Below are 23,366 nucleotides of genomic sequence, written 5' to 3'. Positions count from 1 at the left end.
ACACACACACACACACTCCCAGAAACTGCACACACAATAAATAATACAGAAGAAATCAATTTTTATTTGCATTATAAAACAAAATTACAAAACTCTTCCTCTATATTTCTGGTTGAAATTGCCCTTTTGTTAAACAGTAACAAATGCAGTTTGTTGACACAGTATTTGCATCAATGTTCAAGTATGAGTTCACATGCGCACAACTACTTCGTTCCACCACTAAGTGGCAGCAGCCATTTATGTTTGAATGTGGCTGAAACGCAGCTGGGTCAAACTGAGCCTGACTGAAAGTCTCTGTTGCCACACATTCCTTCTTCACAAGGGTGGAAAAGTGCAGGAACTGTGGTCAGGAAAGGAAACCTTAAGTAAACAATCCCAGCTCATACCTTTGCAGGGTCGCCACTTATGGAAAACTATACCCTATATACTGCGCTGCACTCACAAAACTGCTGGTGGAAAACGTTATTTTTGCATGGCCACAAGAATGTGCCTTTACTGCTGCTACTTCAGTTTCATCAACCAGAGAAATATGGGAGCTCTCCTTTACCTATTAACAGACAAGTTGGAGTAAAGTAAGTAATAGATAACAAGTAGGTGTGCGCTCTGTGGGAGGTCGGCAGCGTTGAGGGGGTGACAGTGACACCACTGCAGATAACAAGCCAGGAAGGCTTCTCTCAGTTAACAGGCTTGCGAGGAGAACCTCCTGGCACCTGTTCAAGTTGGTGTTATAACTCTGCAATTACACTGCCTCACGTTGTTAAATAAGACTTGGGTAAATGCAAAGGCCTTGAGTGCAGTAGTTTAAGTTCAACACAAACAATGTTAAATTTATTAGGGGAATCCTGCTTAAATAGAGTGAATGCAGCCTTCCTTGGTAACAGGAAATTGTCAAAAGAAACCCTGCTTCCCTTTCTCTTTAAAAAAAATGTGCTCTGCAAACTGCTGTATGCCACGAGGACAGCTGGAAAGGACAACAGCTTTGCAGTAGCGCTCTCAGCTGGGGGTCAACTAAACTCTTTCTCAATAGTGTTCATCAGATCCTCTTCTGATCCATCGTACAAGTTGACTGGCACGGTGAGGGAGGAGCTATGGCAGCTGCCAATAGTCCTGGGAAGAGAGGGGAAACATGTCAGCAACATAGTAATAAAAAACAGGAAATATAAGTGATACTTTATATTTTCATGTGTTCTTTTCACAGCAGATGTATAATTGTTTATTAGATCAACTGATGGATTTCCAATTAATATGATGCACTCAAGGGCCATCAGTGGTAAGACATGTACCCTGCCTCCTATGTTTAAAACATGTTCTGGAAATGTTTTTCTTATTTGTGCTTCCGGTTTTCACACTCACCTCAAACAAAGCAACAACAACAACAACAACAACACACACTTGTTTGTTTCTGTCCTGCTTGCAGGCGTCTGACAAATCTGACCTACCCTGAGAATAATGGCATGGTATTTCGATCCCTTTAAAAGGTGAATTTGATCTTGCCCTGCTCGGTTTTTACTACTCCACTGAGCTCGGAAATCCATTATTTATTCGAGCTGTCTACTTACGATTGTTTGTCTGATGTGGGAACAGCTTCCAACAAAGCCCCTCTTGTCAAAAAGCCCTGAGAGGAAGACTGACGTACACCAGAGAGGAACAAAAGGATATCATGTGTTTTCATCTTAACACTGAACAATTCTCCAGGATCATTGTTAATCAAAAAGCATCCTGCTGTTAATGATCTATAATGTACTGACAGAGACATCACGTGTTATCCAATAATAGTTATCAAATAGTAGAAAATCCTTACACTTTGCTGACTGGGGTACGCAGGTGTCTGTTTTTTAAAGTGTGTGAAAGCATCACTGCTCCTCTTGTTTACGTCTCCTGATCCACACTGTGAGCCACGTGGCTCCTCGGAGCTGAAGTCCTTGTCATCCTCTTGACTAAAGTGACACAGTCCGTATGTTTTGGATCTGATGGCCGTCTTCTTTGGAGGATTTGTCTTCACGGAAGATCTCCCTCGCTCCTCGTAATCCGCCAGAACTGTGTCCATCTCTCCGTCAATGTCATCGTCTTCCCGAGAAAAGTCAGAGTCGTGCCCCTCGCTGTGGCACTCCGGTTGCGCACGGTTGCGCGCGTTGCGCAAAATTGCATGACTTTTAAGAGGCTTGAATGGACGACTGTCTTGTTTGGGTGAAGTGACACCGGCAGCTGTTTTGGTCGCGTTCACGTCGCTGACACATGCAGGTGCAACTTTCTTACCTCGGCTTGTACCACTGCCCATGTCTGGCTCCTTTTAAAATCTAAACGCAAAGTCCCATTTCCAAATTCCTCTGCAGGCACACTAAGAGCATCCAGGGTTGAACATTAACCAACAAAGATCCTTGGCAGTGTTTAAGGTCAGTTTTCTATTAGGTTTACGGCTGTCGGACAGTTCTCTGGCTAAAAATCGCCCCAAAAATCCTAATCTTCTTGAAAAATTGCCCCGCTAACAATCTCCAGACGCATCGCAGAAATGATCTCCATGATCACAGAGCCGCTGCCTGTAAACTTTCGGGTAACTCCACATCAGGAGAAGCAGTGTATCAGTTACATAACACCAGTCTGGCTCAGGACCCCAGGGAGAAAACTCCGCCTTCTTATAGAGGGAAACACACACCCTTTATGTTTCAAGTATTTCTACTGGACAACAATAACTTCCACTTTTACTTTAGAAACTCTGCCTTGGCATCTGTGTTCTTATTTGTCATAGAATTTAAATAATTTCTAAATAAAAAACTGAAAAAATAATTGAATTTAGATATTCAGCCACTCCCTGGATTAAGAAAGAGATTACATAAGGACAAAGCCATTATGCCTATTAACATGCTAACAGGGTCCATTTGTTTGATATATCTGCATCACATCAGCAACAATGACCAGCCTTTTGCTTGCCTGTGTTCAGCTAATAGATTTTATTGAAGCATTGAAGTGAGGTCAGGAGTGAGTGAGTTCCTGTCCGCCCGCCGGGTCCAGGAGGCCCCCAGCTCGCCAGCCCCTCCAGTGACTGATTAAGACTCAAGCACTGGGCCACAAGAGAAGGGGCATTCCTTTCCGACAGCTTGGGCTTCCCAGAGATTCCTCAATAAGCTTTTGTTTGATCCACTTGCACATACAAAAGACACAGCGGGAGCATCTCCCCGCCAGAGCTGTCCAACAAGAACCCTGAGTTCACCCGAGTAAAGGAGTTGTTTGCTATCTTTCATTAAGTGCCTCTTTCTCTCTCTTTCCTTGTGTGTGTGTGCACATATATATATATATATATATGTGTGTGTGTGTGTGTGTGTGTGTGTGTGTGTGTGTGTGTGTGTGTGCGTGTGTGTGTGTGTGTGTGTGCCAGACAGCTGTGCAACCTGTTCTCTCTGGAGGATGACCAAGTCAAAGACACCTGCCGTTTAAGCAACTGGCATTTTCCAAACTGTAAATGTGAGAGTGGGGGAAATCTGCCTGCAAATCCCAGATGTCTCATCGAGGAAATTCCTTCGTTTTTTGGATTTTTAGAGAACATGTGTAAGATGTTGGGGAAAGATCTACACTTTTGTTCCTTCACTTCACTTGCCTAAGCTTTTTTTTCTACAAGTAGCAGAAGAATACTCAGTAGAAGAAAGGCCCAGTGTGGTGTCCTGATTATAACCATTTCAATATGAATTTATCTCACTCATTTCTCCATTTCCGTGATGCTGTCCAAAGATCATCTTTTCTTTAGCAGAACGTTTTCTTAGATAATGCCAAAACTCCAATTATATCTACTTAAGTGAAAGTAGAAGTGCTCATTTTTGTACCTAAAAGTAAAAGTATACAAACAAGCTTACTTTTCATTCCTTCTTCTCATTGAGTCTTGTTTGTGTTGTTATATCAACCCCCATTTCTGTCATGTTGTGCCTTCATTAAAAAAGAGCAGGCGGCCACATCTGGAAGAGAACTCAACAGCTTCCAGACGAGGGGGAGGATCTGCCGCAAGACGGAGGCCACAGCCCTGCTCGCTGCATAACTGTGGCTTCTCTTCACTTTTCCCACATTCAAGAATATTCCTCTTTTCTATGGACGGAAACGTGATCGACTGGAGAAAAGTTCAGTCTTTGTAAAACTCTTGTTCTGGATTCTGCATGACTTTGTGCATCAAATCCTCTAAAACTATGTGAAGTTAAAAGATTTTGGGACTGTGATTAGACAATGCGTCAACTGCTTTTGCAACTGTAACAAATACAAATGCTCCCTCCCAAAAGCAGGAAAGCATGTGTGAGAATCTTTTAATTATTATGACTCAACTGCTCCATTTGAAGGACAACACATGTTGTCATGTTTGAGTCAAAGACACATTTCTGCCGTGTGTCTAGCGAAACCAAATCTCTGGAGAGTATTTAACAAGCCAGCTGCCTGCTGATAGGCATTCCAGTAAAACTGTCTGGGCCTCTTACCCCGCCAGGTACACAAACATGAACATCACAGGGTCAAGAAGAACTACACACCAACATAAACACATACGTCCTGTAGGATCTCCTGTTTACTCGTACATCATTAAGCTCCACTCACATTCAAAACTTGAGATGTAAAACTCAGGATCTGTAATCCCTCAATAATTTCACCCAAACTGCCGTCTCTCTTTACTACTGAAGAGTATAAGGGAAAAAATAGCATTTTGAGAATAAAGATCAAACTTTACAGACTTTAAGCCCCTATTTTGAATTGACATAATATACTGTACGTAAGACATTTCATACAGAGAAAGCGATAAAGTTCCTTCCATCCATAGAAACACTGCACAGACATAATCAAGTGAACGGATGAGCAAAGCTGAGACAGAGAGGATACCGTAACTCTGACACGGTGACATAAGGTTGTCAGGGCAACAGTAAACGTAGCCGGGAGGAGTTCAACTGTAGCAAAAGAAGCGGGGTCAGCTCTGTTTAACTTTGAGCTATCCCTCTTAATCTGCTGGATTACTAAATGTAAATGAAGGTTTTCGCTGTTGCGTTGAAGTTAAAAGTACGTCACACAGATGAACTTATGACCTCTGGAGGAGGTTTGCAGGGAAACCTTTGCAGTGCTCACTGAATCCTAATGACATAACCAGGATAAATCTCATGGGCTGCTTGCTGTAAGAGATGAAGCATCAACCTTTGTTCTGATCTCATGATTTGGTTCATGTTGCCCGAGCAGCACATGTTGGAACGAGTGTGAAGGTTATAACCAGCAGATGGAGCCAGCATTCAAGAAAAGCAAAGCACACAGTGTCTCCCCCTGGTTATGTCCTGTAAGTCTAGAGACTGAAGGGTCCTTGAACAGGACATTCGTAGCTTGCACTGCATCTGCAAGGACAACATTACTTTACTTGCTTTAATATGTGAAGAGGTTCTGCTAAACTCACTGGGGATCTTGCAATTTTAATCAAGTAAAATGGGAGCAAAACTGTAAACAAAGAGCTCTTCGTACGAGAGCTCATTTGAGCCCAAATATGCTGTATTTATAGTTTTTTGCCAGTATTTTAAAAAGTGATGTAATAGAAACATTGTACAGTATGTTAAATATATATTTCTTAATGTGATTTGGTAAAAGAAATCAACAAATTCATGAGAACAAAGACCTAATAAGGAAGCACACTGTAACCATTTAAAGCCTAAGGGCTAACAATCAAGACAAGAAAGAAAACAATAAAACAAAGCGCTATACACTTCACTTTCTTTAAGCTCCATTTTTTGGACTCTACCAACTCCTGTGGGAAATATTTGGCTCCTTCAGTTGCTAAAAGCTTCACTGTGTTCACCAGCGAGTCGCTTACTTTGTCCGTCTGCTGTTTGCTGCTCAGCTGCCTGCTGTGTCCGAAAACGATGCGATGAGAGTGAACCAAAACATTAAAGCTGTGGGCCAATGAGCTGAAACTCACTATAGATCTATTAAGATGACATTCAGTTGATAATTCTCAAGATGCCGTTACAGCAGCCTATATATATACACACTGTAATAGTCTCAGCTTGTTTGGTTGGATTTCCACTAACGTTCCCAGGCCTCTGTGCTTGCAGTCACACTGTAGGCTGGAAGGTCTTCTCAGCCCAGTAGTCTGTGGTCACTACTGCAGTGACCCATTTTTCTGCCAAAAGGCTATGTAATCAACAGAAAACAATTACTGCCTCTCTCATGCGCTCGAAGCACTCAATACCAGCATCTGCTCACTTCCTAATTACCTACTAGGTAAGAGGCTTCATTTGGTGAGGAACTCGCTGCAATCAATCCTTGCATTATACTTGGCTTGTTTGTCAGCATCCTAATGTGTCAGATTGCAAGTGTCAGGTCTGTTCAGTTCAATTACATTTGATTAACTTTACCTATTTTCCTTTTATTTATATATAATTCTCTTGCATTTGTTGTTAAATGTACCTCTCTTAACTTAATCCACTGTAACTTTGACCTGAAAGTTTGACCTGAAAGTATATGCGTGTTGCCGGTTTTACTCATTAGGCTGATTTCGCCAGTTTGATCGCAGGTGCTAACCTGGTTCTGCTTCCACAACGTTTTAAATGTCTTCCTTTGTTTAGTGATGTTTACATTTTTTATTTATCCCTAGCTATTCGAGATACCTCCTCTGGCAGACAGTGTGTCATGTCGATTAGAGCATGTTGCTGTGAAGCATTGGCTCAGTCAAGTCCTGGCTCCAATGTTGATGTGGAAAGAATACACCAAGGTAACACCGTAGTACAGCGGCTTCTCAGAAATCCCTCGTGTTCTCATCGGCTGCATTTTGTGTCTTTGTGCATTGGTGTGTTGGAAGCACTCTGTAAATCAAGCCTGTAATTGCTCTGAAGATTTAAAGACATAAAAAGTCTACAGTAAGAAGAGAAATAGAAGTGTTTGTAAATGTTACGTTTCATACACTTTGCTTTATGACCAATTACCTGCAAAACTAATGGTATTCCCATCAGGCTTAGCATTGCTTTGTGTATAATTACTAATTAGCAAATGTTAGCATGCTCAAATGCTAAACTAAGATGATAAACAGAATATCTGCTAAACATCAACATGGACCGAGGCAGAGTCTTAGTCTTGTTTTTGCCGAGCAATAATTTTGATTGGGCTGTTTTCTGTATCTGCTGGTGCTCAAAGCAATTCTGCTTTCAGTAAACACTGAAATAGTAGACTTGGACTAACACAACTTCCTAAAGACATTTGTTTTATTTCATCCTTCATAGCTACAGTAGATTTCTCCTTGTGGATAGCATGGTGCATTGCAATCGAAAGCGAGTTTTGAACAACGACAAAGAAATCCACAATCCAATGTGACCAAGTGAGAAGCTATCCTGCTAAGATATTGTTTCCACAGTGACAAAAACAGCTGCTGAAGAGCACGTCAAACTGGTTTTGTCAGTGATTTACTTTATTCGTTGTCAGAACAACACAGAGAATATGAAACTTGATCTAATTCCCTCCCTAGGTATTTCTGTTCCAAAAACATTTTGAAAGCAGAGGAAAAGTACAGAGGGACCCAAAGAGAACACCAGTTTGATGCTGTCCATGGTGCTGACAGGCCCCATATGGCCTTGAATGGACAGTTGTACTAAAAACCTTCCTAATTAATTGATAAAGTCCTGAGGGTATGTCAGGGATTTCGTGAAGACTTTCTCAAATCCAAAAGTCCTTTAAAAAGTTATGTGGATTACAGTAACCTTATATAATTGACAGATTTGGGAACCTTCTGCAGAAGCGCTGTGCAACAAAATCTTTCTTTTTTAACTGATTTGTAACAAGAAAAACCTTCACAGGTGGCTTAACCATAAAGCAGCATCCACATTTTGTTGTTGCCAGAAAACATAGCATGTGGTAGATTGTAGAAAATGTACTTTTTTTTACCTACAAAAACAAGTATGGATGAACTGCATGACATACAGAAGCACAGCTCAGTGTTTACTTTGTATGTGGATGCTTGTACCTGCCTGCCAGATACGGGAAAATGTATAGTGTGCAGTTGAAAAGAAAGTGCCATGCATGTGCATAACCCCCTCTCCATGTTACATAATGGTGCTGTTGATGGCTGGCATCATTATCGGCCCTGTCTATACCAGTCTAAAAATATGGTTTAGGATTCCAACAGTATGTGGCGTTTATGTAACTGAGGAGAACAGGAGAGGGGTTTGGATCACAAGCTGTTTCTATGACAGTCCAGAGCCAATGTGACATAGAGGAGGAAAAATCCAGACTCGAGTAAAAAGAGAGCAGGAGGGAGTTGTGTGTGTGTGTGTGTGTGTGTGTGTGTGTGTGTGTGTGTGTGTGTGTGTGTGGGGAGTGTTGAGAGAGTAGTGGCAGAGGTGCGGAGGAGGTGGAGGTACCTCAGCTCCATTATCATACCCATTTTACAGTAGATATCCCTGCAAGGGCCACCTGCAAATAAACTTTCACTAGTCGGCAGCATATTTTTCCAAACTGTGTTTAATCTTCTGCTAATGCAACATTATATTAAATAAAAATCCTTCTGCAGTTTCATTTTATAGCAGTGTAAGGTATTATCCCAACAAAGTATATTGCAAACTAACAGCACTCTCAACTGAAGTGATGGTGGAATTAAATTAACATTTAAATTTAATGCTAACCATTTTGTGGCATTACAGGTTACGTTAGAATAAAGTATGTTCCTCTACAGTAAGCATTTACTATTGTTTTATTTATAATACTGTACTATGCCAATTTTCCACTCCTTTTGTTATTTAGTCATAAATATTTAATATTATAAAAACAAACTTCAACATTTGAGAAATTGTGCTGTCACCTGTGAACCTCAGCGAGGGATCACCCTTTTGGATCATACCTCTTTGGAACAAAAAAAGAAGCAGTCTCAACATTGTGACATTGTAAACATCACAAATAAACTTTTAATATCAGGTAGAAGCATATGGATGCGCTAATGTAATTCCTTGTTTAGAGTTATTCTCTGTGTTCCCTCTGCAGCGGCTCATGCTTACAGATCAGACTCCAGAGAGGGAATGTACTCAAGTGTGATTAGAGCAACGTTATTGGCTAAATGTTTCCCCTAATTAACATGCAGTTAAAGTCAACGTTAAGACCTCTTCGTCATTTTCAGCATCCATAAGCCCTGATGATTCCCCCCGCCCTACATATCCAATATATTTTTATACAAATATTTAGCATGACACTATCTTTGTGTGAAGATTATAAAAGGACAGAGCTGTATTTGGTAATGTGCTTCTGATTTACATCCTAATTGACCTTTTGGGTGACTCATACTGCATGCAGGACTTCTGTTTATCACGGTGGGATTTTTATATAATTACACATTTGCATTTCTTTCGTATTTTGAATCCAACATGTCTCAGTCTTAAACTTTCCTCTGACATTCTTAAATGTTATTTTCCCCATATGCAATATTATCAGTAAACGTTGTCACTTGAGATTAGACTTTGTGAGCACATTTTCATTTGTAGTCCCTTGGCACAAAGTGGTCGAAGAATTCAAATCCGTTGCTTAAGTAAATGGTAAAAAACTAAAAGCACTTGTACTTTTAAAAGTGCTAATTATTATTATTTTATATTGATTATACTGTATATATTAATATTGATCTATTAATAGACCCATGATCTTATGTATATACATCTTGGAATTGACAGTTGAATATCAGGATTTGTTTGTAAAACTGAAAAGATTCCAAGCATCATAATATCATAACACTAAATACTAGCGTGGTATTGTTAGTGTGCTATTGGCTCTGAGTAAAGGCCGCTTGCGTTGTCTTGATAACAACTCTGCCATGGCCTGATGTCGAGATGCCACACTGAACACACCAAACCCTAACGGCTGTAGCGAGCTACTGAAGCAGAAGGCTGTGCTCTTTGTGCAATAGAGTTACCCATACTTGACAAATTACACCTGATAAGCAAGTCTGAAAAACGTTACCTCTGTGTTTGTAAGATTTATGAGCACGTCGTCTGCATCCACATCTAATTCACTTGGATCTGGCAAACACGGCAGAAAGTCCATGATGGGAAAAAAAGCAGATTTCCTCAACTGTTTTTTGTGAAGACGTATGCACTTCCCCGTCATTCAAAAGAAGGTTATAAAAGTTAACAACCTCTGCACATAATAGGAATGCAATAAACATACTCTGACATATGGCGGGTTATGCTGATCAAAGCCTTACGATGGGGTCTATATGACGGATTGAGATTTTAGCATTTCTTCTTATCTGAAAATGTTTAAGAAAAGCTTGTAACTCCAATTATAATGTTACTGTTGTACAATATGCGAAACACGTAAAGATGTTTGTATTGTTTTATAAGAAACAGGCCAACAAAAATGTTACATTTTTAAAGCACAAGAGTCCTTCTTGAGCCCATGAAACCTATAAAAGTGCCCAGCGATGAATTACATTTGTTCTTTTCATATTTTCACAGGTTTAAAAAAGCGAATAAAGCTAACTCGGGGTGTGAGGTATTGTCCATATGAACAGATTTGGCTTTCCGGCTGTCTTGCACAGAGCTCTACGCTGCTGTTGTTCTGCTTGTGTTATCATAGCTCAGCGGGAGTGGGCTGGGCTGAATAATTCAATGGTCCCAGCAGCACCTCTCTCCCGCTCACTCTCTCTTTGCACCGACCTAGTTTACATCAGGAGTTTACAGGTCGGGCAGGGGGCATGGAGACACAGAGCCCTGTAGCCTTGCTTATCAACCCTGGTCTGGAATAAAACACCTCTGTATACAAGATCAGTCTTTGACAGTCTTGGCAATCAAAGTTAGAATGCATTATTCGGTGTCACACTGTAGCTTCATAAATGTACATTTTTGGTATTTGCCCTCTATCCGAGTTGATCTAAATCGACAGCCACAGCGGCACAAGTACAGAAGTCAAACAGGACTTTACTTTGAGCTCCATCCAGAGGCACAGGGTTAGTTCAACCACCTGCCAGGCTGACAAGGAGAAATGCTACGCCTGTTAAACAGACCACTAACATTCAAAAGCTTAGGGAGCTCAGTGACAAGCCTGATGGTGCTCATAGCTCTCCTTTGACCTGCCAAGACTGTTGAGCCAAATGATCTTAAAATGCAGCATGAAATACAGGCTGTCAACGCTCATCTGTGAGTGGCAGTGTGCTCGCCACAAGCTCCATATTTAAGAGTTGTTGAGAGGTGACAGTACAGATCCGTCATGCAAAATCATAGTTTGGAACACAACGTTTTTGGAATTGTAAATAGACGCATTACTAAGTGCAGTAGTCAGTAGTCCAAGGGTGACTAAGGGTGGAGCAACAGATGCCAAACAAAGAGTTAATGAAATTTCCCCTTGAGAGAGAGAGAGAGAGAGAGAGAGAGAGAGAGAGAGAGAGAGAGAGAGAGAGAGAGAGAGAGAGAGAGAAACCAACAAAGAAAAATTGAATTGGGTAGCCTCAGGTTCAGGGAAGCCAAGGTTAAGGAAATGCAACAAAGCAGTGCAGTGTTTTCATTGAAAATCAATACAGTTCTTCTCATTAATGGCGTCATACTGCTGTATAGAAGACTGGTCAGATTTTTCAACATGCAGGGAACACTAAAGGAAAGAGAGTGCAGTTTGTGTGTCAGGAGAGAAAACAATGTTCTTGCTGTAAATACACTAATAACACAATATGTTGCCACAGAACCAGGAGAAAAGAGTATTTTTTATTTTCCCCTTTAAAATTGTTATTTTCTCTTAAAAGTTTCAACGAACCGGGTTTAGTTTTCAGTGATATTTAGCTCATTGCTCTCACCTCTCATGTCCGCAGCACATTTCTCACTTTGTTTGACCTCTTGCTGAACTCTCATTAGGAACAGCTATCACAGTCTGACACTGCTTCAGGTCAATATTCAAATCACACCTCAGATGTAGAGTGGCCTCCCCTGCCAAGTTTCTGTTAATCCATCCTGGGCAAAAATGAAAGAATTATCTCCTCATTTGCCAAAAAACTCTTTCCTAAAACAAGATGTTTAAAGGGAATACTGATTAGAAGTCTCAGCATGACTGAAAACCTCTCTATTCTTTCTGGAATACTGATGCTTTTTGTTTTCACTTTCATATAAGAAACACGTTTGCTAAGAGACATTACATTTTCTTTGATCTATATTTTTTTGTTCCCATTAGCAATTGATCGCTCACTAAGTCATGTCCCCCTAATTACTTTGGGTATGCCTGTCAAGCTACTCACAATTTAGATTTACCACTCAAAATTCTTAGTCATTTTTAAAACAAAGGGTCATTGATTTCACACCAAGATAGACAAAACTAGGCTTCTCATTTATAATTGGTGTCTGTTGATTTTGCCGACTGAAACAACAACTTTCACTGGCAGATTTGAAGAAGCCAAGATTTGGTAGACAATGCTATCGCTGGCGTTTCATGCTGGCTCCTTTTAACATCATAACCCAGTAAAGGCTGAAAGATGAACTTGATGGCTACATGCACTAAAAGAGTGAAAATAAAAAGCATCCTCACCAGTTGATGATCCATATATAGAAACAGAATTGTTCTTGTTTTGCAGTGTAGAGCAAGTATTAGGAGAAAAAATAAGTAAAATCTGGATTTTATTTTGTTCTAACATGACCCCATTTGGCTGCTTAGCTCAGCAATGACAAAATAGCAAGCAGTGACAGCAATGACAAAATAATTTCATTATTTTTCTGTTTTTGTTGTCAATATTTTGCATTTCTTTGTTGAGGTTTTCTGGTCTAATGTCCGTCATTTTCACTGTTGTTTTGCACATAATGGACAACAACATTGCTGTTGCTAATAAACACAGCTGAAGGTCAAGCTACTCCTTGAGCCGGACTCCCAAAACAAAAGACTACATATTACCTCTGTAAGTGCTACCAACAATATGTCAAAGTAAATTAAATTTCCCCAGCACACAGAGCTGCTGCTTGATCCCCTCAGACACTGACCTCTCCGGTCAGTGCAGTCAGGCAGGAGAATGGAGTGAACGAGCCCCGGCCACAAAAGGCCATCCCTGCTTAGCTCGCGATCTGCACTGCCGGAGCTGACATCAGAGGTGTTATTACCATATAAATGAGATAAGGTCTTTGGTAATTGCTGACTGAAATTAAAGCCAAATAGTCATACGTTGGAGACAGTTTTTCTGCATGTGGAAGGAAACTGGGATGTTTTACAGTAGATTAACTTTGATTTCCTGAATGAATATATTTTTTAAAATACTTTAGAATTATATTTCTTTATGCCACAACTTTTGTCTTTGTTGAAACCAAATGATAAATAGGCAGAAATCTTCTCTACAATGGCATCATGCCAGTTTATTTATCTATTTGTCTATTGCAAGATATCCCGGATTTGATAGTCCCAACATCATAAACCAATGAAACATACCTATAAGAGCAAATGAAAACATTAACGTTGGTCTTATTTAGAATTCTGTTAATCCCCTTAAAGCTATCTGATTACAAAGAGCACTAAAACACCAGTCACGAAACAAATTAGTCCCAATGTTAGCAGCGAACAAATTAGATCTTGATAAGTGCTGCTAATTACATCTGCGGTGAGTTGTGTGTCATCCGCTGATTTTTATGAGTGTTGTGCCATATTATGTCATGGTGCTTTGGTGCTGAGAGAGGGGCAATGGCATTTATTAGTTGATGGAATAGCACACCTGGGAAAAGAGCAGGCGTGACATTTCAGCAGTGGAGCAGGGCAATAACCCCCAGCGTCAGCAGCAATAGAGCAAGCTGGCCCTCTGTTGTAGTTCAACTTATCTAGGCTTTGATTTGTACATAGATTTCTTTGGTTGGACATTTTATAGATGAAAAATCTAATGTAGTGTTGCAACCATATCATTGATTATAAGATTGTATATGCAATGTCAGGGCAGGTAAAAAAAAAGAAAAGAAACCAAAAAAGCTATCATCATTAGGTATGTTGTCTTAATTTTAACCACCAATCTAATTGCATGGGCTGGAATTACTGGAGTAATAAATCTTTGAGATTTTGTAATGATTCACTTCCATTTCAATGAAATTCACAAAAACATAATAAAAAGTTCCATATCTCATGAAAGGGATTTGTTCTACATTGTGCTCTCTGCTTATTCCTACCAAGCAACAGTCAATCACATAAATTGCTCTTCCTTGATTGACAAGTAGCCTAAAGGCTTTTGAATTCAGGTCACACCAGAGAGTGGTACGTAGCAAATCTAGCTGTCAAGCTAATTGCTAATTTGCTAGCTGGTTGGACTAGCACCAGTAGCCTATCCTGGACATGCTCTCTATTTTCTCTCTCCTGTTCTGTTTACTCTCCCTGGTATTTTGTTCACCATTGTACATCATTTTGTTTCGTTAAATAAGTTACTGGTGAGTGAAACTAACGCTTTCTATGCTAACAAGCTAATGCCTAATTTGCCAATGGTCAGTTAGTTTAGCTCAGTCACTAATGGGACAAGAAGTCTACACAGTTTACTCAAAATATGTATTTGTACCATTGACTACTATCTCATAACTCTCTGCAAACTATTGCTCTTCTGTGGCCCAGTCTTCACTCTGACAGAGAAGGTTTAACACACTGAGAGGTGCAACACAGCTAATAAGCTATGATAGCTTCATTTTTTGGACTCTCCGGATCTCTGTCCCCTCAAAGGTCAGCACTGATAAGACAGCTTGATATTGGTCACTGGTGTGAATTTGCGGGTCAAAGTTGAACTTGACAACAAAAACTTGCACTGATGTACTTCGTCTCCTCGAGCAAAAACACTGAACAACAATTACACCGGAACGAATTGCCATCACCACAAAATGTCGGCCTTTTAAATCCAAGAGTGACATTGCCCAGGTCCATGGGAATCATAATTGCATGAGGGTTTTAGCATGGTTTAGCTATTTTTCTTATATGTTTTACATATTTTATTATGTTTTATGTTTAAGTCTGTATGTGTTGTGTGTGAAGTTGAAAGTTGAAGTTGAAGTGGTGATGAAATAATGATGTTACAGTAGTGATGTTACATAAAAACAGACATTTTGAAATAAAATCCTGTAATGAAATAAACATGATCTGAGATAAACAATTATTGTGAAAAGAAACAGAATTAAATAACATTTAATAATATTGAATTATTGGATTATTTTAATGTTTATATATTTTATTAATGTGACTATTTATTTCATAAAGCCTTATTTATGATCATGTTGTCTCCCTTTATAGATCTAGTGTGGTAGATTTCTGAATGCAAGTTCACATAATAATTTGAGCTTTTTCGAGACTAGGACAAATGTTCACAGTTTGAATAATTTGGTCTCATACTATTCATTTTTCTCCTTCTGAAAAATGGAAAAGGTTCTGCCTACATTTGCAAAGTTGTTAATCTATCTGATTAACTACTTAACCATACTTTATAGTATGTGTGCCTCTGGACAAGTGAATACATTTAAAAACATGAGGGGAGAAGAAGTGTAGTCAGGCTGCATTTGATTATCTCTTGATAAGGAGCAAGCTGTGAACTATTGATCCTCTAAACTGTGACACCGTGAGGGGTCGAAAAAACATCTGCCGTGAAAATTGATGATTTCCTGCAACTACATTAATTCTATTTCATAAGAATGAAAAAAAACAAAATCTGGTTGATTGACTACTACTTAGCTCACCTGTGCTCGTACACGCTACAGCAGTGCAAGATATAAACGAGTGAAGTCACAAACAAAAACCTCCACTAATTACAGCGCTGTGTTTCAATTGTCCCCCACATCATACCGGCCATCTCCTCTTCCCAGAATGCCACAGCCTGAAGGTCATTGCAGCGTTTTAGTATCGCATGCTGTCTAGGACTTCTCGTGGTTGACCTTTTGCTGTCTGTCGCTTCACAGGATAACACCAATGACCGTGTAAGGACTTGGTTGCATGCAAGGTTACATCATGAGGTCCTGGCCTATGTTTTGTACAGTGTATTAGTCATGCAGATTTGTGTTCATTGTTGAGACTGTCATCTTGTCTGTGTTGAAAACAGACACACAGAGAATGACGGACTGAGAGAAAGAAAGAGGTAGAAGTACGTGAAAAAAAGCAAGACAGGAAAAAGAAGAGATACCATTTCTGTCTGTGATGAATGTGGTTTAACTTGACTGGTTCGTTCCTGACAGGTTCCTCTCATTAATTTTTCACATCTCGCCTTTAGTTATCATTACTTAGAAAACCGTCTCTTCCCTTATTTTGACAGAGACACTTACTTTCATCTTCACTACAAGAACAGGGGGAATTGTTTTTGTTTACCAGATTCACACCCACCTCTGAAATTCTGCAGTGTTTAGCAAGTCATCCGCTGAGAGACACGTCCGCACTGACGAGCGCCTCCTTTCTGTTTTTGAGAATGTGAAGTATAGCTTTTAATGCTTGATTGCATCAACAAATATTACCGCAATGTTTAGTCTGTGCTGTCCAAAAAAAGTGAGTTTATTTCACATATCTGCATTAGGAAAATTAGAATCTATCTAACTATAACTATCTTGTGGCGTGATGTTCGGACACAGACAGTGACGAGGGGTCGTATGAGATCAGAAGCCAAAAATGCTGGGAACCACTACCAAACATCATCTATTGTAAGTCTTCTGAAATAGCAACATACCATATTCTACCATATCATTCATTCACTGAAATTCCATTCACAAATTCAAAACATTCACAGTTGATGTTTGTACTTTGAGCATGTCAGGCTTGCTGATCATTCACGGCGCACTTTGAGCATTATCAAAATTCAGTGGGGGAGCCAAATGTCACAGAGCTCTCCCGTAACAATAATGGAGCTTGAAATCTCCAGACAAAGTGGGCACGAAACTGAGGCCAGCTAATGAATGTAGCTGCCTCCTCTTGATTAGTTTGGATGACAAATGTTTTAATAGAGACGGCTTTCCGAGGCTTCAATCTGCATCACATCATTCTCTTCTTTACGCTGTGGGACAACTCCAAGTTCAACCAGAGGCAACAAGAGAACCAGGGAGTTAAACTTTTTACCTTCTGAAACTGAGATAAAGATCAAAGATTCTGCTTCTGTTTATAATGTAAAAAGGAGGTTTTACAAGTTTATACAAGACACACAATAAAAGGACACGAATAGAAGTCTCAGTATACTAGTAAATCCCATAAAAATACAAAATGAAGGCAGTGTCTCAAGAGGTATAGGTACGATTAGTGGATAAATATCCACAAGCTCAATACGTGGGCCAAAAAACACCAAAAAACAGAAAAACATCAGTTTCTTGAAATGCTGTACGTTGCGCTGTGGGATAGGAAAGATTAAATGATGTAGTTTGAAGAGCTGGCACGCTTTAAAGACTCTGAGTTTGTTGTAAATATTATTTATACCTGACACTCTTTGCCACTCTGTCACAGGGAATCTCAAAGCCGAGCTAGCGTCAGCCTAATTACTGGGAATAGTGCCTGTCAGGAATTCAGGGTAGGACCTGCAGTATGGCACAAACATTAACATAAAGGATGTTGAAGGAGATTTAATGGGATTTTCAGCTTTTTAGCTGAGCAAAATGACAACAAAACAGACGTCCATACAGGAAAATGCAGATGTACCGCAGTTATTCTGACAACAAATCGGTTCTATTTTATAGGCAACTGTAAAGCCTAAGACATGCTAATTCCCTCCTACAAGACTTACACAATATACAGTACATATTTACATATGGCAACATTTACATACAGAACACACACATATTTTCCTGCATCTTCTGCTATTGTATAGCCACAGAAAGTAGTCACGTTGAGTTTTTACCTGCTGAATATATCAATACTCATAATTACAAATGGCACTTCTTTTGTAAGCAGACATCTGCTGATGCTATTAGCCTCCACAGGGAGCTTCGATGTCAGCAGTCGTTTTACAAAAGTAAACGATGCATTGTATTATGGTGGATCTATCTAGTTTGGGAAAGTAACTTGTTATGTAACTAATTAGTGTATTTGGCTCTCCTGTGATTGCATGCTGTGGCAAACTCAGATCCAGCTGAGGTCCTTCATGTGTCCACATTGAAGACCAGATGAGATCCACAGTGATTCGCTGCTCTCTTCTCAGCTCCACTGGCCCTGATCTGGGTCATCTGGGCTTTTCACTGGACGGCTGTGGGCCAAGAAAGAAAAAAAAAACCTCCAAACATAAAAACAAACAGACCCACAATTTGTAATATGAATGTGAAAAGGCCGTAAACCTCGCCAAAACAACATCATATCAACTTCCCATGTGTGACACAGTTTTTAAAAGAGTCCAGTTTGAAACAACGATGCATTTTTAATTATAGTCGGGGGGGTTTTCACAGTTGTGGTTTTCCACGATTTGCTCCTGGTGTCAGAGAAGATCATTAAATATTAAACCACCTCAGACTGCTAGGGAAGCTCTGCTCATGTAATAACAACAAGGCTGCTTACTTATCCTCATCTTGCCGTTGAGCGCTCCATTTTTCCATTATTATTTTTGCTCATAGAGATTTTGAAAAAGTGGGACACACTAATTGAAAAACTGCAATACCCCTCTCCTGTGAATGAAGTCTCTGGAGAGAAGATCTGTCAGCTGACTTAGAGTGTCACTTTGTTGTATTTTTATGCTTCAGTGGTGGAAAGTAATTGATTATATTTACTCAAGTACTGTTCTTAAATACAAATCTGAGGTACTAGTACTTTATACTGCAAAGATAAATATAGTACTACTTACCCCACTACATGTATATGAGAGTTATAGTTACTTTACATATAGACTTATACAATTCAATGCATTGTTATGAATAAAACCGTGTTTCCAAACCTTTTTGGCAAATATGTATTTGTATATATTATGTACATTTTATTTTAATTTGTTCTCGACTTTGATTTAAGTACGATTTTGAAAGCAGGACTTTTATTTGTAATAGAGTATATGGAGTATTTTCACATTGTTGTATTGGTGCTTAAGTAGGCTAAAGGATCTACTTAGTAATTCTGTTCACTGTTTTAATGTGATCTTTAGCTTTAAATTGTTTAAGTGTAAACACTATTGTTTCCAGATCATTTCCTATATTGTGTTCTGTAGATGAAGTATTATACTATTAAATTTGTTTAATGTTGTTTTAAAAAAAGAATCCAATCATGGCATTGTTTTCCTGCTGGTGGATCCTTTAATGTTTCAACATGTAAGACATTTATGAACTTGTACAAGAGTACAAGACGTAAATGCATGATGGAGCAGATGCAAAAACTTTCAATGAAACATAAGAAAAAGAAAATGAAATTGAAATTATAAAGTGTAAATAGCTACAGGGGCTGCAGCAGAAATGAATTCCTTTTGGGATATAAAACAGAGGGTCAGCTGTTGTGTTGCACATCAACAGTTCTGGATACCAATGAATATAGATTTCTACATCAAAGAGGATTTTACATTGCACCTAAATGGATTCCCCTGCAGGGACAGGCAGGAGATGCTAAATTGCACTTTCCCTATTTCGAGTGTAGCATTAATTAGACATAGTGAATAATGAGCCGAATGTATAAAATATGTCCTTGGTGCCGTTGTGATACTGACCAAAGGAAATTAAATGTGGGCAGAAAGACAGTGAAAATCAATGGACTATAAGAAGTAAAGGTTGTGATGTATGTACAGTAGAGCCCTTTCCATGTTGGAGGTGTTTACATGGAAGCAGCGTATTTCCCGTTTGGACACAGTGATTGGCTCCTGTATTTGAGCTTTTTGTTGCCTCTCTATGTGGCAGTTTTCAATAAAGTCAGCTTTATATCAATACGTATCTATAACCAGGAACACCATCTGCCCGCGTGTCAAAATAAATGCAAGAGGGCATTTAACTGCACCCTGCCTTGGATTCAAGGACATTTCAGTAAAAATGGAGAAAGAGAGAAAGATAAAAACATGAGGCTTGTGTGATGCAGAGTATGTAAAGCCAGCAGAGACAAAAATACAACAACTTTATCATTTATGAATTTATTCACTAATGATGTTTTTAGCAGCAACCAGCAGCTTGCACTTTCGGTCGGTCAGTCCACAAAGATTTCCCTGCCCTTTGGCGGGCCACAGCTTTCACCCATAGGAGGCTGAGATTTGGCATGGAGGTCAAGTGTTTGTGAGGTTGTGTGTGCGTGAATGCATGAACTGCGGCTATTGTGAATTCTTGCTTGGTTTTTGCTGGTGTGGCTCTAAGGATTTTAAGTTTGTCAGTCGGTCGGTCCACCACTTCAGTACAGATTGAAATCTGGAACATCAATTAGATTGCGATATCATCTGCAGACATTCCTGTCCTTCTCGGGATGAATTGTATTAACGTTGGTGATCCCTTAACCTTTCATCTTGCACCATCATCAGATCAGAATTTTAATACGTCCAATACTTTGTGTATGTTTATGAACGACAGTCGACTTACGATGCTGTTGATTCACAATATTCTTCAACAATGCAATAGAATAAAATATAATAAAGTGTGGGTGCTGGTGAAACAGCTCCAAAAACATCTTGGAAAACAAACAAGAAGTATTACATTTTAGGACATTTGCGTTTAAGTGGCAGTATCTTTGATTATCGTTTGATTGTCATCCAATGTAGCACAATGTCATTTCCTGTTCCTGCATTAAATGGTCTATTTACGTTTTGTAAACTAACAGTAGCTGCTCTATCAGTATACTATGATGATTATTAATGTAGTTCATACTGTATAGCATCAGTATGTCGTGTGGACACAGTGCGTGTCTTGTTCAAGCATCATTTGATGCAAAACTTTGATGGAAACTGAGAATTCTGTCTTGTGCGTTGCGTGTACTTCACAATATTTGGCTCTGACATTTGAGGGAAGAAAAGATGTGAAATGCAAAGATGAATTGCTCCTTTTGAAAACGTCATATTTATCATTCCTTAAAAGCACTGCTGCTGTTGTCAGGGTGTAAAGACTTACAGCTTTGCCCTATGAGATCCTTGAAGCCCTCTTAACTAAATGTGTTTGCATTTTTTATGTCTCAGTGCCAACCTCTATTAGTATCATGTCACTAAGTGCCCTTGACTCCAGTCAAGCAGCGCTGTGCCTGTTGGTGAGGTCCAGGTTGCATTTACAGTCTACGCCCCCAAAAACACAGCTCTGCACAGCGCCGGGCAAATGAAGGATTCTAACTCCTCCATGACTGAATGATGTTTAGTTATTCAAGCTGTGTTGACCTGAGGGATAAAGTGAAGTACTCACCAACTTTGAAAACATAATTTTGGGTAGCTTTTACAGTAAGACAGTGAATGCCAATTGGTCACAATAGAACAATGTCATACACAGTATAATACCCTATGGTACATTGCACTATTATTGGTAAGACTGCAGAAATACTGTTATTATATCTTGTGCAATGACAGCTTTACTTTACTTAGAGCGCCGCCTGTAAATCTTTATAACGTTACATTAGCTGCTCCCTGAAAGTGTTGTGTGGGCGGTGGAATCACACAGGGATTATATGTGCAGGTTCATTAAACTATTCAACCACAGCTTTATGTCATTACGTTTCATGACTTCACGGCAGTGTGAAAGGTACCCTCCAAATATTTTCCACAGCAGTAGGGAGGTCTGTTCTTTTCTTCCCAGGTGGTTTATTGGCAATTTTCTAACCTGAATGATATGATTGCTTCTGACAGAAAGTATTAGTGTTTAAATGCCTTAAATTATGTTTTTATGTTAAATTATTATATTCCATGAAGACTGTTGGTTTTACAGTGCCGGCATTGCAATCAAAGCTACAGTAAATGTGAGAGTTGAGAAAGTCTTAAAAGTCAGTACACATTTGTGGAGCAGAACTTCTGTTTTCCTCCCCAGGAACAGTATCATCTTTACGGGGTCCTGTCCCCTAGTTTGGATCCAACTGGACTAAATCACCACACTGTATATAAAGCAGTTAAAACTAGCAACTACTCAACCAGCTATTAAGTTTAACATAAAATATTGTGGAATCAATATTAACAATCTAATAATCAGTATTTTCTTGCAGCTCATTTAGTTACTTATCATTTTTGAATTTCCGTTTTGTACTTGCAATGGAGTATTTTCAGTTCTTGTATTGGTACTTGTACTTAGGTAAAGGATCTGAGCACTTCTACCAGCACTGATAATACATAGTTAACACAATCTTTTCTTGCAGAATCACAAAAGAAAAAATGGCATTAAGTTCATGTGTGTGTAAGTTGCTGCTTCATGATTTGTGTCTGTTCTCCACTCAAGTCTCTGAACTCTGCTTGGAACTGGACAAAAAAAGACAAGAAGTGCTGTGGCGTCCAAACATAGAAAACCTTGCCTGTTGGACCCAGAAAGACGTCCTTTACTTGGGTCAGCAATCCTTCTACCCCCTAAAAAGTGCAGCCGGAGCCTCTCTAGAAAGATTAATGACCATTGATCCCCGGCACAAGCCACCAGGGCAGCAGACCACTGTTTTCCTCCGGTCCCCATGAGCAGTAAAACCCTCATTACACACTTTCTGACTTTTTCGGTTGCCCCTCCAGCCTGAATCAAGCAAAATGACCGTTGTTGGTGTTTGTTTTGTTTTGTTCAGTAAAGTGTGTTGATGTTTGCTTATTGGTGCATTTTAATAATGCACTTTATTTTGTGTTTACAACATATGTTTTGAAGGTAACAATGCAGAAATGCAAGGTGAGAAGGAGCGAATCACTGATGACCACTGTGATTCAGAGAAAACTGCACAGTCAGAACTACATTTTTTAAAGAGACATGAACTCTAAATAACAAAGTTAGACGACACTCTGCTGCAGGTTCTCTCATTTGCAGATGAAACTAGAAGCTGGTATAATCATCGAGAGCTCTTTCCCCATTTGTGCTTCTTTCTGCATGACCTTCCTGATCAGATGAGCGTTTCAAAAACACAAGGGGCAGAGGGTCACTGCCAATATCAGGCTGAAACAGCAAATTACCATTCGGTGGGAAAATTCCTCCCGTAAATCAGCTCCCACTCTGTTCTAATCTGGAGGGAACTGTCTGACATCTGCCCTGAACATCGCCTTTGATGTTGGGAGAAGGTTTAAAGTAAGAGTGATTAAAATGTAACAGCAATGTGCATTGGAAACGCTGTAAGCAGGAATAATTAGTATTTAAAAAACCAAAACATTTAGTTTGAAGCTAAGTGACTGCTTTCGTTGGAAACCAATATCTGTCTAACATGGGTTGATCGTGACTAATAAATGATATTATTGCAAGTTGGATACTGATGAATTTTCACTTTCCTCACTTTGTGAGTTTTGATTATATCAAACCAAGAAGGGAATCTGCAAAATGATCTTGATACAAGGCTGATAGTGTTGAAAGTAAAAGTAAAAGACACATTAAAGCTGTAAAAGCTGTTTCTATCTGTTAAATGTTAATGAGCAAATCGTG

The 23,366-nt window shown here is 39.4% G+C and overlaps 1 protein-coding gene across 1 annotated transcript; it reads right to left on the bottom strand.

Moving 5' to 3' along the window:
• Nucleotides 1-2: 2 nt before the first annotated feature.
• Nucleotides 3-2,532, bottom strand: LOC115027863 (uncharacterized). The gene is made up of 3 exons (XM_029461394.1): nt 1,802-2,532; nt 1,560-1,627; nt 3-1,107 (listed from the first exon to the last, which is right to left on the bottom strand). The coding sequence occupies exons 1-3, from the start codon at nt 2,276-2,278 to the stop codon at nt 1,005-1,007; spliced, it is 648 nt and encodes a 215-aa protein (XP_029317254.1). The 5' UTR covers nt 2,279-2,532; the 3' UTR covers nt 3-1,004.
• Nucleotides 2,533-23,366: the final 20,834 nt, after the last annotated feature.

This window comes from Cottoperca gobio, chromosome 22 (assembly GCF_900634415.1).
Source record: "Cottoperca gobio chromosome 22, fCotGob3.1, whole genome shotgun sequence".
In the NCBI taxonomy this organism is placed as follows: domain Eukaryota; kingdom Metazoa; phylum Chordata; class Actinopteri; order Perciformes; family Bovichtidae; genus Cottoperca; species Cottoperca gobio.
Note: the sequence above shows the minus strand (reverse complement) of the source record. Positions and strands in the feature narration are given on the sequence as shown.